The 17,321-nt window shown below is 47.0% G+C and overlaps 1 protein-coding gene across 1 annotated transcript in view; it reads right to left on the reverse strand.

Annotated features, from left to right (window-relative positions):
- Positions 1-17,132, reverse strand: part of NLRP3 (NLR family pyrin domain containing 3) — a 44,959-nt gene extending 27,827 nt beyond the window's left edge. Inside the window, exons 1-9 of the mRNA XM_019719199.3 lie at positions 16,641-17,132; positions 15,592-15,703; positions 13,896-13,957; positions 13,430-13,801; positions 9,867-9,971; positions 7,589-9,392; positions 5,458-5,628; positions 2,461-2,631; positions 968-1,138 (exon numbers count right to left, since the gene is read on the reverse strand). Of these exons, the coding sequence (XP_019574758.3) occupies positions 968-1,138; positions 2,461-2,631; positions 5,458-5,628; positions 7,589-9,392; positions 9,867-9,971; positions 13,430-13,706 (2,699 nt within the window). The 5' untranslated portion in view covers positions 13,707-13,801; positions 13,896-13,957; positions 15,592-15,703; positions 16,641-17,132. The remainder of the gene's footprint in view (positions 1-967; positions 1,139-2,460; positions 2,632-5,457; positions 5,629-7,588; positions 9,393-9,866; positions 9,972-13,429; positions 13,802-13,895; positions 13,958-15,591; positions 15,704-16,640) is intronic.
- Positions 17,133-17,321: the final 189 nt, after the last annotated feature.

A 17,321-nucleotide genomic window follows, 5' to 3' on the forward strand; every position in this document is an offset into this window, starting at 1 on the left:
AGTCAGAAAGAAATGTGAATAACCTGGGGACCCACCATTTACAATTAGCATCTGATATCTGTAGGGAGAGGGCAGTCTTGGGAGACTGAGCCTTTAACATGTGTGGTCTGTGCTAACTCTGGGTAGATGGTGTCAAAACTGAATTGACTTGTAAAACATCCAGCTCATGTCTGAAGAGAATTGGTTGTTGGGGTTAGAAGACACCTGGAAATTTTATTATTATTTACTGCAAAATTCCAACATGAACTCATGATATGATGTGACTGCCAAAAACGTAAGAAAGTCACAGGCTTCAACGGCGATAATAGAACGCCCGCCACAGAAGGTGGCAGCACCAGCACACATCTTTAGGAGAGTGGGGTTCTAGTCTGGGCACTGCACGTCAAGTGGGGACATTGACAGATCAGCCATTCCCTAGGACAACGTGGTTAAATAGATGAAGGAGCTAAGCCAGTCCTAACTGAGGACTTAGCGACACCTAGGTAGGAGATGAAAAGAGCGAGGGTGTGTATTTTCTCTGGAGACTGAGATCAGTGTTCCTCCGTGGAGCTCTCAGGAGCAGGACAAGGACCAATGCACAGAAACCAGAGAAGATGCCATGTTGGGATAAGAACTCTCTCCCACTGCAGTGGCCACATCGTACAGCAATGACCGACTCAGAAGTATTCACACATAAAACGGGTGACTCTCTGCGTGAATGTCTTAGAAGCAAGTGTTTTGTTCAATGAGAACTTGGGAGGAAGAGTCTCTCCTGTTTCTTTCGACTCAGAAGCTCCAACTCTGTAGTCAAAAATGCGTTGCCAGTAGTAGGTGGTAGCTGCAAACCCCTTCAGATATCATCTCCTTTGTTCTCCACCCTCAACTCCATCTGATTAATCTTTTTTGGAGTAGCCCCCACCGACATTTTTCTAATAACGCATCCCTGAAGACAAGTTTCTTTTCCATTGAGACACCCATGAGGACTTACCCCAGTTTCTGCAGGTTACATTGCGGATGCTTTGCTTTTTCACATAAAATTCCAACTCCAGAGTCTCCCAGGGCATTTTCTCCCAAGTAGAGTCTGGTCAGGGACTGGTTGGTGCTCAAGACAGATGCAAGATCCACACAGCACACTGACGTGAGACCACAATTGACCAACCTTCCACAGAGATAGCAGAATGTCACCACAGTTCTCTCACGTTCTCTGGGGTGAATCAAGGAAGCACTTGTCCTGTCACTGCCTCAAGGCCAGTCCCCACATGGGAATAGTGCATCCAAGTTCTATATTAACTTTCTATTTCCTTTTCTGTTTGTGTAACAGCATGCAAACACCTTCTAAACCCATGCCTCCCAGCTCATTTATTTTTACTGTGGTGAAAACACAGCATAAAATTTACGTTGAAGCCATTTTTAGGTGTATAATTCAGTGGCATGAATCACATTCACATTGCTGTGCAACCATCACTACCATCCATTTCCAGAACTTTCTCAGCATCCCAAACTGAAACTCTATCCCCATTAAATACTAACTCCCCATTCCCATCCCTCAGCCCCCAGGACCACTCTTCTACTTTCTGTCTCTATGAACTTGACTATTCTAGCAACTTCATTCATATAAGTGGGTCAGGCACAATTTGTTCTTTTGTGTCTGGCTTATTTTACTTGGTATAATGTCCTCAAGGTTCACCCATGTTGTCACGTGTGTTAGAATTCCTTTTAAGGCTGTATGTGGGCATATACCACATTTTTAAATCCACTCCTCCATCAATAGATACTTGGGTTGTTTCCAGCTTTTGGTTATTATGAGTCACGCTGCTATGAACATGTTTGAGTGCTTGAGTGCTTGATTTCAACTCTTGTGTATATACCCAGAAGTGGAATTGCTGGATCATATGGTAGTTCTATGTTTAACATTTTTTGAGAAACTGACAAACCTTCCATTTTACATTGCCACCAGCAATGCATGATGGTTTCATTTTCTCTACATTCTCAACAACACTTGTTGTTGTCTGTTTTGTTTTGTTTTATAATAACCATCCTAATGGATGTAAATCAGCCCTATCATTTTCAAGTTTCTTCTCTTCTTCAGAATTCAAGTGTCTCAAAAGCATTCAGTGAAGGGGTACACAGAATACTGTGTCTGTATTACTTTAGCACCATTTTCCTATTCAGCGTGGCGAGCGGGACTTGTGGTGAAGCCCCAAGACTCTTCTGGGCACCGCATTGCACTGGGTTTGCGTTTCCAGCTAGGCTGTGACTGCCTTAAAGGCAACACTATTCCTTTGACTGAGTCCCCCTCCAGAGCTTAGTATGTGGCTTTTCCCACAGCAAACACTGACTGAGTGGATTACTGACAAACACCTGGAGGTAACACGGGGAATGTCTGAGCGGCCCTGGCCATCCTCACACTCACACTCCAGGCCATCGGGGCCCACTGCAGCCACAGCTCATGCTTCCCAAAGGACATTATTTCTGACTCACCAGAGCTTCTGCAGGTTGCAGCACGCATGCTTCAGTCCCACACACAGAAGTCTGACTCCACTGTCCGCCAAGGCATTGTGGCTCAGGTCCAGTTCCACTAGCATCTGGTTGCTGCTCAGGGCCGAGGAGACGATGAAGCAGCAGTGATGGGAAAGGAAACAGTGCCTCAACCTTCATGCCAAGCAGAAGCAGAAAGCATCAGAACACGCTGCCTTCTGGGACTGTCTTCCTTCCTGTCTGTGCTGGGTTTCAGCCTGAACAGGGGCGCTTGTTCTCAAGTTACGAAAGGAAAATCACGAAGTTTTTGTGAAAGTGTCATCAGAATTCCTCAATACAGCCCAGGACACACAAGGACCACAACTGCTGAGCTCCAGTCAGTGAACATCCTCCATAAACAGAGGTCAATTCACAAATGTGTAAACAGCACACTCCTGTTCTGCAAATGAAAAGGGTATTGAAACTATGACTTCCACCTCTTTGCCACACGTCCCTAACAGCTGAGAATCCCTCAGATGGACGCTGTGCTCTCTGCACTTGGACCCATCTCCTTCTCTTTGCCAACCTCATCCCTGCTGTTCCACTTAATGATTCAACCCCAGACCTCCATCTGGTTTTCTTCCTTTTTTTTTTTCTTTTTTTTTTTAAGGAGGGCACAGCTAACAGTGGCCCATGTGGGGATCGAACTGGCAACCTTGGTATTATCAGCACCATTTTTTTTTTAATTAAAGTTTATTGGGGTGACAATTGTTAGTAAAGTTACATAGGTTTCAAGTGTACAATTCTATATTACATCATCTATAAATCACATTGTGTGTGTTCACCACCCAGTGTCAGTTTTCCTTCCATCACCATATACTTGATCCCCTTTACCCTCATCTACTACTCCCTTCTCCCCTTCCCCTCTGGTAACCACTAAACTGTTGTCTGTGTCTATGAGTTTTTGTTTGTTTGTCTTGTTCCTCTGTTGTTTTCAGTTTTATATCCCACATATCAGTGAAATCATATGGTTCTCAACTTTTTCTGTCTAACTTATTTCACTCAGCATAATAATCATCTGATTCTTGATTTGTTTTACACACACACACACACACACACACGCCATTAACAACAATTTGTCACTGCCATAGGAACAAGAACAACATCCCAGCTCCTTTCCAGGCCAATAGTTCATGTGTCCTAGAGCTTTTGGGACCACCTTCCTTTCTGTCCCACCGCCACACCAACTAGAAGCAATGGACAACTCTCTGTTTATCTGCCAAGCAACGGATCATCATCCATGTCTCCCTGTTTGTGTCTTACTCTCTGGAATCACATGAGATGATGGGGAAAGTGGTATGGAACAAAGGTGGAAGGCAGTTGAAGTGCCAAAACCAGCCAAAACCTTGAAGGCAAGAAGAGGATTCGTAATTTATCAAAAGAGCAAAGATAAAGCATTTATGCACATGAAATGCAACGATCAAAGAATTTTCTAAATAGCCCTCTGACTTCCATATGGAGAATGGGTTGGTGAGCAGCAAAAGTGGGTGGGTGCAGGGAGACCAAACAGCCAATATTCCTTCAATACGCTGTGTCCCCGAAAATAAAACCTAGCCGGACAATCAGCTCTAATGCATCTTTTGGAGCAAAAATTAATATAAGACCCAGTATTATATTATATTATATTATATTATATTATATTATATTATATTATATTATATTATATTATACCCGGTATTATATTATATTACAGTATATTATATTAAAGACCGGGTCTTATAGTAAAATAAGACCAGGTCTTATAGTAAAATAAGACCAGGTCTTATATTAATTTTTGCTCCAAAAGATGCATTAGAGCTAATTGTCTGGCTAGGTCTTATTTTCAGGGAAACATGGTATATATTTTTGACACTTATCCAGGCAGTGTAGAGAGAATGGCAAGACAAACACAAATCCTGTTCTGGAAAGCTGATGGTCTTGGAGGCCATCGCAATATCCAGGCAAGTGACTGTGGTTGTCGGACCTGGGCTGGTGGAGTAATGATGAGGAAAGTGGACAATGACTTGTGCAGTAGGTAAAAGTGATAGGGGTGGGTATGATGAGCAAGACAGAGGTAGGAAAACCTCCTAGAGCGGTGGGCTTTAACACTGGCTATGTAGCTTGTCAAAAATGCAGACATGTGATGGAAGAGGGCTGGAGGGATGGCTCAGACAACCGTGTACTCAACTCAGGGCATGTGACACTCATTCACATGTGGGCTCAGAGCAAGCACTTCTATAATAAAGCTACAGGAGTTTCCCTGTGACAATTCAATCTATACAAAATGTTCCAGCCCAAGTAGCCATTGTTGTATATCTGAAACTCTCAGATTCTATGAACATGGCCGATGAGGAAATGGAAGATATTGAAGGTCATGCCCTTTTTGTCACACCATCCACAAATAACTTATTTTCAGACCCTCTTCAGTCTTCCCACCTGATATTCCCAAGCAACTGGCCTCTGTTCCATTCTGCCTTCCCACTTGCTATGGGCAGAACTGTGTTCTCCACACAAAAAATTCATAGGTTGAGGTCTTAACTGCTAGGACCTCAGAATGTGGCTGTATTTGGAGATGGGGCCTTTAAAGAGGTGAGTAAAATAACATGAGGTCATTAGGGTGGGCCCTAGTCCAATATGACTGGTGTCCTTATTAGAAGAAGAGATCAGGACACAGACACACAGAAAGATGACTACGTGAGGACACAGGAACAAGATGGCCTGTGGAGAAACCAGCTTCGCAGATACCTTCATTTTTTTGGACTTCCAGCCTCCAGGATTGTGATAAAATAACTGTCTGTTGTCTAAGCCCCCCAGTCTGTGGTGTTTGTTATGGCCACCCTGGGAAACTCATAAACCACTGATCTGGTCCCTGAGATCTTCCTCCAGTGCTAGCTCTCTCTCTCTCTCTCTCTCTCTCTCTCTCTCACACACACACACACACACACACACACACACACACACACTCTTTCTCTCAGTTCTTACCACAATCTCTGAATGTTACAGCCAGGACTCTGGAGCATTTCACATAATACCTCCATCCCTGCATCCCCCAGATTATTGTCACTGAGGTTCAATTCAGTGAGACTCTGGTTAGTGCTCAGGACAGAGAGGAGACCCCGGCAGAAGCTGGCAGTGAGATCGCAGTTCACCAATCTAGAAGTGGATAGAAGGAAGAAGGAGAGAAGAAAGTCAGTCTGTCAGAACAATGAACTGAAGGCAGGGGCCAGGCATGGCTGGCACCAGTTGAGACAAAGGCCTCCCAAGGATGAACAAGAGTCACTGAACTGAAGATTGTCCACAGAGGAATGAAAAGGGCTGGGGAGCCTTGGGAAGACACTGCACACCGCAGATGGAAGTAGTGTGAGCCTGTGACTGGCCCCTCCCTCCGCCATTGGTCAGCTGTCCCTCCCATGGCCAGGACACTCTGCTAAGTGGTCCAGAGACCAGTTCTCACATTGCTCTCAAAAATCCTTAGGTCAGGCCACAGCCTGGGAATAATGTCACTCTGAGGGGGGACCAGGCAGATGGATATTTCTAACAATTCCAGGTGATTTCAGTGTGCAGCTCTTGTGAAAACAGATTCTGACCTCGCAGGTCTAGGGGTGATTCTGCACTTCTAATAGGTATTGGGTGGATACCCACACCACTGGTCCTGAGAAGCTTCTAGAGCACACAACCAAGTGCCCTCCCTTAGAGAAAGGGAGCTGCCATCTATAGTCTGTCTCAGTCTCTGTGAGCCTCCCTCACAGTGGTGGGGTCTCAGTGGGGCCTCTCATTTGTCAGCCACGCTTTTAGGTCTCCAATAAGCATTTCTTCCTCCTTCTCTCACGCCCTCTCTCCCATCTTCTTTCTAGCTGTTCTGCCATCATGGATATTTGTCCTGCTTTTCCACCCCTGCCCTCTGTACTGGCTGCTTCTGGTCTGGCTGTTCCCAGCCCCACCTGCAGGCCCTGGCTGACCAGTGACTTCCATCCATGTGTCTCAGGTTCAGTCTGCTAGTGTAGCCCATCCTCCCCGTGTGCCTGTGCTTCCCAGCTGTCCCCAAGTCACTGTGGGCAGGACCTGGGTGGCAGCCAGCACTGAAGCCCCATCGGATGGCTCTTGATGACCAAACAATAAACAGAAAGTTGTGCTGGTGCTGGTGTCGAGGCAGAGATGGAGTTAGAACTCATCACTGTCCATGGAAGGGCCGGCCTCCTTTCTCCTAATTTCTGTCCCATGTCGAGTGTCTTCTACAGAGGTTAGACCCAAGCATTCACAGAGCAGTCGCCTTCCCACAGCTTCTGGAGCTGTGGCAGTTTCCATGAAGGGACTTCAGAAGTCAGGGAACTTGATCGCTGCACTGCCCTGACGTGGCAGCTGGCTCCCAGCCCCCAGCAAGTGTGTGAACAGACCCCGACCGACCAGGGTGCTCCTGGCGACAGACTGATTGCAAACACAACATGGGGCCCAGGAATGTGCTCTCCTTTCCAGCCTTCTTTTCCTCAGTTTCCCCTCATTACGGTTGCTCCTCCTGTCCCTCCTGCCATCTGCTACATACACTCTTCCTCAGACCACATTCATGATTTGTTTTTACCCAACCTCACTGCCCAAGTCCTTTCGCTTCTGCGTTCACCACATCCCACCAGTCCCATGAGGCAGCTCCCACTTCATTCCTCTAACAAACCTCCCCCCAGCGCTCAGCACTAGGGCCCTCCATCCTCTGTTCCTGGGACAGAGTCACTGGAGTCGTTTTGCCCCTTAGGGATTAACTGCCTATTACTCACTAGAGACCCAAATAGATTACAAGCAATTTGAGTTTACAAATGTGTTTACTCAGTTGTCCACCCCACAGAAGACCTTATGCTGAGTTGGCATCTATCAGACATTTGCTTATTGCTTTGTTAGCTTTCTTCTTGTCCCACTTGTTTACCTACCCATCTTCTACTAGTCAATATCTGTCAGTGAGGGGGTCTGCTATAAATGGGGGGTGTGGCATTACTGCATAACCATGGCAACTACATTTGAAAGACAGTTGAGAAGAGGGGAGAGGGAGCAAGTGCCAAGAGAAAGGTGGCTGGGGGGGTTGGGGTGGAGAGATGTGCTACCACCCACCTGAGGCCGACCTCCTTACCGATGAAAAGGGGCAGTGTGAGGACCTGGGAGGTCACACTGGTCCACAAGACAATGTCCAACGTCCTCCTCCTCCTCCTCCTCCTCCTCCTCCTCCTCCTCCTCCTCCTCCTCCTCCTCCTCCTCCTCCTCCTTCGGTGAGTACAGGAGCAGCCTCAGGGAAAGTGACTCCACACTGCGATAGTTCTTGATACAAAAAGAAGAGACCACATGGTCCATTCTGGTGGAGAGATTGATCTTGATTTTGGGGAAGTGGCCCATTGCCCTTTGCACAAAGTCCTCCTCCTGCATCTCGTACAAGCAGTAGAACAGCTCCAGCTGGCTGGGCTGGGTCTGCAGTGTCTTGGCTTTGGCCTTGGCTTCTATCCATTTCAACAGTTCCAGCCTGATTTGCTGAGAGATCTTACAACTCAGTTTTTTCTCCAAGTAGGAAGTCCTCTCCTGGTTTATAAGGCCAAAAAGGAAACGAACAACAAAAATCAGATACCCCTTTTCAAATTTGCCGTAGTTTTCAAGAAGGACCGTCACATCTCGTTTGGGAAGCTCCAAACGACTCCCTGGCATGGTCTTCTCCCCCTGCTGTTCCTCCTCTTCCAGCAAGTAGTACATGGCAGCAAAGAACTCCTGGAAAGTCATGTGGATGAAGCTGTAGAATGTCTCGCAGTCCACTTCCTTTTGAAATAGGTTCACCCTCAGGAAAGCAGACACATCCGCCTTCTGCAGGCCGTGGTTCCTGAGGTCACCTTCCTCAAACAGGATTTTCTGGTTCCAGATTCCATCTGCGGCCAACGAGCAGAGACCCCGGAGGTTGGCAGAGACATGGTACTTCTGGCTCCCTCCCTGGGATTGCAGCAAACTGGAGAGGAAGAAGATGTACACCTCAGTGGTGGTCTTGGATGTCTGAGCAAGACTCTTGCCACTGTCCATCTGCTGTTTGAGCCCAGTACACACGATCCAGCAGACCAGGGGGATGAAGCACATGGTGAAGAGGACCTCATTCTCCTGAGTCAGCCTGAAGGCTTCCCTGGCTTGCTGCTCATCTGAGAAATACTTAAAAAAATATTCCTTCTTCTTGGCCTCTGAGAAACCCAGGACTTCCACATGTCGCGGACGGTCCAGCAAGTGCTGCAGCTTCTCCAGGGCCACGGGTCTTGTGGTGATGAGCAGGGAGGCCTCTGGAAGCAGCTTTTTTCTGATGAGGCTGCTCAGGAGAATATCTCCCCGCTCCACCTTCCGCCAGTTGGTGCAGAGTGCCTCCGTGTGCTCATCGAAGGTGCCTTGCAGCTCATCAAAGCCGTCCATGAGGAAGAGGACCCTGGAAGGCTTTCTCACAATCTTGCATATGGGTGGCTTTGGGTCAGGGCAGCAGCTGATCATCAGGTCCCCCAGGCTCCTGCGCGTCCCGAGGCTCACCTCCCGACAGTGGATATAGAACAAATAGTCGAACCTGTCCTTGTAAAGCTTCTCCGATGCCCAGTCCAACATGATCTTCCTGGCCAGTATCGTTTTCCCAATGCCCGCTGACCCCTGGAGCACCACCGTGTGCGCGGGCTCAGAGTGTGGGTCCTCGGGCTCAAACAGCAAGTCCAAGTTCATGGAACTCGTAGGGCTGTCCTGCGTCTTGGCAGAAGTCCTGCTGATGGCCAGGAGCTCGTGCTCTCTCTCCTGCTGGCTCTGGTGTTCCTTGATGAGACGCAGCCTGGTGTAGCGCTTGTTGAGGTTCACAGTCTCACCCAGACGGGCATTCCTGTCTTTGATACACTGGAATCTGCTTCTCACGTGTTTTCTGTATTTCTTACAGTAATCTGTAGCATAGACAGAAAGTTTGACTTTGAGAGAAGCCCGAGCGCACCCCCCTGGTTGAGCTATCAGTAGGGGCCATAGGGAGTAGTGACTGGAACTAGGAAATGGGTACAGCTCCTCTCCACTACTTGGGTATAGAGGGCTCCAGAAAATTTGGGGTGTCAAAATCTTCCTAGAGATAGTTGAGCAGAAGAACAGCAGCGCCTATGCACTGCCCCAACCATAAAATCCTTCTTATTCACTCTTACTCCTCTAAGTAGTCTGCAGTCCACGCCTTTTAAAACCTGAAACATTCCATGGCCTACCCTCAGTCTGGGGACTGCAAGGAGCCAGGTGCTCATGTGCCCGTGGCTTCAGCGGTGGTGGATTTCCTGAGACAGACCTTTGTATCCAAGGAGCAGGAGCACGTAGAAGGGCCAGCCCCCCAGCCTGCCAGTGCCTCCAAACCCAATTGAAAGCACAACCCCCATGCTTACCTTCCTTTTTTTTACAAATAGAGATTCTGGAAAGGTACCCCAATAAACCCATCCACTCCTCTTCGAGGCTTTCTTCCCGGCATTCCACAGAAAGATGTGCATTATCTGAAAATAACAGGAAAATAATACAAAGTGTCAGAATTCAGGACTCTTAACTAAGGGGGTATAATTGACACCTAACACCTGGCACAGGTCAAAGGCATCTTCTTGGACATCTCCCAAACCAAAACACGGCTCAGAGACGCGGATGCCAGGTGGGAAGGTGCACGTCCCTTCGGGGGTGTTCCTGTGTCCTAATTTCAAAGCAGTGGCGTTGATCCACCCTCTGAGCATTGTGTCCCCACCGAATGCAGTCTCAGAATCTCTCTCCCAAACCCAGAAATCAACCAGCAAACATGTGACGGGTGTGTTTGTCTTCTCCTGTATGTCTGTCAGTCTCCACCATGCTCTGGCGTTGAGGCCATGCCAGTGCTCCCCAGTACCCCCATGATGGCCATGGCCATCAGGATCATTCCCCCAATCCCAAACACCTGGAATTCTCCTTAGCCATATTCTGTGTCTTCAAGAGTGAGAATTACCAATCTGGTTTATGTCTAAGTCGGTGATGCTGAATCCTGGCTGATGTTAGATTCACCTACAAAGCTTTAAAAACACCGATTCCAGGATTCCTCCTTTGTTATTCTTTTTCAACCCATCTGAGGGGGGGCCCAGGCACCATTATATTTTAAAAACTCCAATCTGCATCCACACTTGAGAATCACAGATCTACACAGTCACTAAATGCCCAAAGAGGCATTTCCTACGAGAAATTTAGACACAGTAGAACAAGAGCGAGGTATCAGGGGAAATACATGGTGCAGATAACTTAGGTTAAGCAGGGACCCGAGAGTGAGATGAAGGATTCCGAATAGGCATCTTCCTCATCTGAATGCAAATGCTATGGATAACCCAATCACAAAACAAAATCCAAACATTAACTCAAATCAAAACCACAACTTAATTTTTACCTAAAGCCTAACCTTGACCAGTGCCACACCCCACCCCAAAAAACAAAAACAAACAAACAAAAAAGCTTCTAACCCTGGTTATAATCCTTTTACCTCAAAACCCAGCTGTGGAAACCAAGATGTCCCTGTGGTTAACAATCAGGCTTCGGCCAAAGGCACTCCTGGCACTGGGTCCTGCCCTTGGCTCTAATGAGGACGCAGCCACAGGCAAGCAGGACTTCCAGGCTCACTTCAAAATTTTGGGCAACCAACCTCCACAATTCTTTTTCATCTTGTAAAACTGAAACACTATATGCGTTAAATTACAATTACCCATTTCTCTCTCTCTCTCTCTCTCTCTCTCTCTCTCTCTCTCTCTCTCTCTCTCTCTCTGTAGCCCCTGGCAGCCATCACTTTCTGTCTCTGCAAATTTGACTACTTGAGGGACCGCTTATAAATGGAACCATACAGCATTTTTCTTTCTGTGACTGGCTTATTACTCTTAGTACAATGAAATTGAAAGTACGTTTGAAAGTGGTAACCTCGTGGGCTTCTTGTGAGGAATAAACAAAATCCACAAAAAGTGCTTAGCAAACTACTTCTGCAACTATGATTATGATACTTTAAGTTAGTTACTAAGTGTGTAAGTACTGATACAATTATAACTGCATTCTTTCATGCAATTTTTATAGAACACGTACTGCTGTGCTCCCCTCCTCGTGGCCCTGCATCATTTTCTCTTCCTTGTCACACCCTCATTGCTGCCCCACCCCACTGTGCTTCTCCCAGTCGGCTGGTTCATTTCTATTCCTCCTTTCCTCCAGCTCATCATCATCACCCATGGTTTTCTACATTCCTCTGACCCCCTCCTGTGCCCTTGCCTTGCTCAGAACACCAACCAGAAGGAAGGACCTCATCTCTACCATGTCCACAGGAATGAAGACAATGTCTCTTACCATCCCCATGCCCAAAGCAATGGCCATAGGAGATGCTTTCCGGAGACACCATACAGTTCTACCAGGACAGAGATTGCCCCATGAGTCATAGCAAAGAGACTTATCAAGTCTCGAGCTTGTTAACCATGCAGGATGGAGACCTAGAGAAAGCTTCAGGCACAAGAGAGATTTGGATAAAGTGGAACTGATTACGGAAGGTTTCTAGGGTTGCATAAGCCCTGTCTTGGGTTCCTAAAGGAGTTAGAAAAAAGCAAACTGTTTTCTTCCATCTTCTTATAGCACTATCATGAGAGGAAGAAGAGGAAGAGGCCAAGATAATGAAATAAATAATTAAAAAACAAACATACCAACTATGAAGCATCAAAGGATACCATTAACAGAGAAAAATGGCAACTCATGGAATGGGAGAAAATGCTTGCAAATCATATATTTGCTAGAGGGTTAATATCCAGGATATATAAAGAGCTTCTACAAGTCAACAACAAAAAACAAAAAACTCAAATAAAACGTGGGAAAAGGACTTGAATAGACATTTCTTCAAAGATAAACAAACAACCAACAAGCACATGAAAAGACACTCAATATCTCCAGTCAGTAGGGAAATGCAAATAAAAACCACAATGAGATCCCATCTCAAATCTATTAGGATGGCTCTATAAAAAGAAAACAAGGCCAGTCTGCTTTTTGAGCCTTGCTTTTGCTCAGGGGCCTGCTCCAAACGCTTTGAAGTGTACGTTTTCTTCTAATAATGAGCCCTTGAGGCTTTGAGCCTTTTGAGCCCATTTGTTTGTTTGGCCAGTTCCAAACTCTTTGGAGTGCACTTTCTCTTCTAATAGTGGCCCTTGAGCCACTCTCTACTGCTCGGGTCCACTTCAATCCCTTTGGAGTGTACTTTCTCTTCTAATAAACTATTCTTTCACCACTTATTAAAAAAATAAAATAACTCTTGGCAATGTGGAGAAAGTAGAACACTTGTGCACTGTTGGTGGGAGGGTAAAATGGTACGGCCACTATGTAAAACGGCGTGACATTTCCTCAAAAAATTAAGCAAAGAATTGCCATATAACATAGCAGTTCCACTTCTGAACATATCCCCAAAAGAACTGAAAGCAGGATCTCGAAGAGATTTGTACACCCATGTTCATAGCATCATTATTCACTATAATGCAAAGCTAGAAGCAATCTGAATGTCAATTGATGAATGAATGGATAAACAAAATGTGGTCTATACACACCATGGAACATTATTATGCCTTAAAAAGGAATGAAATCCAGTCATATGTGACAACATGGATGAAACTGAAGGACATTATACTAAGTGAAATGAGTCAGTCACCACTAAAAGGCAAATCCTGTATGATTCCACCTGTAAGAGGTACCTACAGTGGTCAAGTTCATAGAGACAGAAAGTGGTGGTTTCCAGGGCTGGGGGAGGGAAATGAGGAATTGTTATTTAATGGAACTGAGTTTTGCAAGATGACAAAGAGTTCTGGAGATGGATTGCACAACATGAATGTGCTTAACACTGCTGAAATATACACTTAAAAGTGGTTAAAGTGGTAAATTCTGTTATGTGTATCTTATCACAACTTTCAAAAAATATTGTTTTCCTTCCACTCACCCCACTCTGGCTCATCCCTCTTAGCTTTCTCGTAAAGGTCTCTCCTGTTGATTGCAGCAAAAATCCACACTGCCATGGCCCATGCGTTCTCCTCCCCATTGAAGTCAATCATCAGGGTGGCTAGGTCCACATGATCTGCTTTTTCCGTCTGACCTCGAGGGAGGGCCATGCAGCCCTTCTGAGGAGGGTAGTCTTCTAAGTGCATCTTGAATTTCTTCATGTCCACATCCTCCAGGTCCTCCAGGTAGTGGGCCAGCTTGCAGCGGACGCTGGCCATGCTCACGGTGGCAGGTCAGGGTCCTGGGGCATAGGCCACGCTGCAAGGTGGGTGGTGGGACAGCAGGTGGGTTAAAAGTCCAGCCTCAGAGAGAGCTAAATGATCAAAAAGTCAGAAGACTGAAAGGAAAAAATATTATCCGACTGTAGGAGTTCCAGCCACAGTTCTGAAAGTGAGCCAACTACTTACCACACAGTTTTCCTCTTGGCTCCACCCAGGAGAGTGTCCTGAACTGTGGAAGAAAGGCGTCCCTGTGGAGAGACGCAGTAATTCAACCCACTCGCACAGGAGCACCAGCAGGCACCAGATGCCCACAACCACAGCAGGTCCCGGCGCCACCTCCGTGCCACCCCAGGGAGCATGGGCCCCATTGATGACTGGGCTATGACCTTGGGCAAATGCATCACTACCCTGCAACTTCAGTGTCCTCATCTATAAATTGACAGAGTGAAAATTTTGTTTTTAAGTTCCTTCCACATGAAAGACACTGTTTCCTTGTTTCTGTTTGACCTAAGGAGAGATGGATAAGGGACAAAAGAAGGAGACCAGGAAATGAGTAATTATGGAGATGGCTGGAGCCAGGACAGAGGTCAGGGGCGTAGGAGGAGGAGATGGTCCGCGACTGCCCTTCAATACTGCAGCGAGAGGGAACTTGGGATGCATCGGGGAACGATGACTCCTGTAAAATTTGTGATTACGAGTACAATAACCAGTCTAACTCACATTAATTGAGAGCAGATTACAGGCTGGGCACAGCAATGATGCTTGTTGGCACAAAGGCCTGTGAGGTGCATGCATGCCCCCCACCCCCACCGCCATTTGATGCAACTAGAGACCAAGTCTTAGCGAGGTTAAGTGATTTGCCCAAAGTTTCGAAGCCAAGAAGAGACAAAGCCAAGATTTAGACCAAGTTCGTCAATTTTTGAGCCCGTGCCCTACGCTGAACTTTTCAAAGCCTGAAAAGCTGTGAGACCACTTATTCCCTCACTTAACTAGATATCTCAGTCAGACAAGAACAAAAATGATCCGACAGTAAAGTAGATGGTTAAAAGGCAAAGGTAGTGTCCTGATATTTATCATACACAGCCTTTCATTATCATGTTCACCGACTGAGTTCTCCTAATTAGACTTCAAGCTCCACAAAGACCAGAAGTCAGCTGCTGTATCTCTCGCCTTACACACCGCCTAGGTTGTGGATGAATGAACAGGTTGTCTCTATTGGGGATTAATCCCTTTTTATTATTGAACTGGGAAAATCATTACATCAGCCCAAAGCCATAAGTGATGCTAACAGGATGGGGAGGCCATGCGAAGTAGTGGAAGTCTCTGAATTATGATTCATAATTCACGGTTTGCTATTCAAGTCCCTCAGACATGAGGTGTTGGTCACTCCTCCTGCCTCCACTTTTGGCCACATGTGCTCACCCATGTCTACCTTCTTAAGCATGTGGTGAGGGGTCACCCCCAGAGAGACCCCAAGGTCCCATCCCACCCATCCTTCCATGCACATCAGGAGTCTAACTCTCCTCTGTGCTCCCCAGGCCTGACCTTAAGCACTCGGCCCTGACTTTTGCCTCCTGTTTCTTGGTTTCTAAGGATGCTCATTTCCTCAGATGCACCCCACTCACCCACTCTGAGGGTGCTAGGCAAAGTTGCTGGAGTCCAGGGTGTAAGCTGAGATCACTGTCCCTGTCATCACCCACATGCACTTGCACACACAGAGCCCAAATAATGATAAATATGAAAGAACATTCCAGAAATGTTGTTGAAGGACAAACTTGGAGGCTGGCAGAAGAAATCTCTAGCTGAGTTCTCGCCCTGGAAACATTCTCCCCATTCTTCCCCAGACCTATTCGGTCCCCGTGCTCCCCGGAGCTGGACTCACCCAGATGCCAGCCTCAGGAACAGCTTGAAAGGAAGTGTTCTGACTTTATAGTTGTAACAGCCCAGCAGCAGCAGGAAGGATGTGGTCTCAGTGGGGCGTGAACAAGATTGCGCTACAGGCAAAGGCAGAGACTAACGGTTACTCACATCGCTGGGTTTTCCAAAGCGAACAGTGGTCTCAAAGCCGAGCCAAGCCTTTCTCGGAGGCCGCCTGAGTGGGAAGTGGGGGGACCCAGTGATGCTCAATGGATGTGTCCTCTCACTCTCACAATTGTGACGACAGGAGGGGAGTGGGGTGGGGATCCCCCCAGAGCTGGTGAGCAGGGGGTCGAGAGCGTGACACACAGATACGTGCTCTCTCAAGATGTCGCATGGCAGCGGCCAGCCGGCAGGTTGACCCCATCACCCGTTACTTGTTTAACCATTTTATTGAGGTAAGTACACACCAATGCACCCATCCAATCAAAGCCATAAATGCATTTATCTCTGCCCAAAGACACAGTGTTACCAGCGGCAGGCAGTATGCTGTGCGGTAGACCTCCAGGGCATACTTATCTTGCACAACAGAAACTGTGCTCTGTGACTAAAACCGTGGCCACCCCCCAGCCCCTGGCAACTGCCCTTCTATTCTGATGCTGTGAGTTTGACTATTTTAGATCCCACATATAAGTGAGATCATATAGTATTTGTTTTTCTCTGTCTGACTTATTTCACTCAGCATAATACCCTCTCGTCTATCCACGTTGTCACAAATGGCAGGATTTCCTTCTTTCTCATGGACCAATAACATTCCATTTCATATGTGTACCATTTCTTTTTTATCCATTCTTTCACCAGTGGATGCTTGGGTTGTTTCCACAGTTTGGCTGTTGTGAATAATGCTGCAGTGAACATGGGTGTGCAGATATCTCGCCAAATCCTGATTTCGATTTTTGTGGATAGGCATAAACTCTACTGCCTGACTCATTGACTCACTTGTTTAACTACCATTTATGGAGCACCTGCTGTGTGCCAGGCATGAACACAAAGCTGGGAAGCACTGTGCCTTACCCCCAGAAGAGCTGGAAGGGAGAGAAATGGGCAGGCCTTCTGTCCGGCTCTCGCAGTAGCTGCAGGACCACTGTCTGACAACAGCGTGGTGAATGAGAAGCACTCAGCACACAGATGGGTGCAGGAACCCTGGAGCAAGAAAGACAGGTGTCCAAGTCCAGCAGAGGGGCATTGGCAGTGACTTTGTCTGTGCCTCGGTTGCCTCATCTGTAAAGTGGCACAGCAGTAGCTGTCATAAGGATTGAGCCAATGGATGAGGCCTTGTGAGCAGAGCCTGAGTCACACAAGCTGGCATCAATGGGTAGCTCCTGGTCCAGTTGTCATCATAGAATGGTGTGTCCGTGCTCGGAGATGAGAGAGGCCCCATCTTATAGGAAAGCCCTAGTCCCAAGCTCTGCATGTCGCGGGCCAGGGGGCGGGAGCACCAGGGACCTCAGACGCTGAGGCTCCAGAGACAGCAGGTCCCTCAAGTTCAAAAGGGAAAACGGCTCACTGGCCAAACCGAGAAGCAGGGATTTTTTAAAGGATGAGGGCACTTTCCTTTCTCCTTCATACCTTTCTGTACTATTGGAGTCTTTATTTTGTGGCCATGAACATGCATTACTCATAGCTGAACAATAAGTGACATTAACTAAGATCACTTCTTCGGAGTAGCCCCTAAAAGAAATCCTCCCATTTAAA

Source organism: Rhinolophus sinicus, chromosome 5 (genome assembly GCF_057876585.1).
Source record: "Rhinolophus sinicus isolate RSI-liver-muscle chromosome 5, RSI-T2T, whole genome shotgun sequence".
Classification (NCBI taxonomy): Eukaryota; Metazoa; Chordata; class Mammalia; order Chiroptera; family Rhinolophidae; genus Rhinolophus; species Rhinolophus sinicus.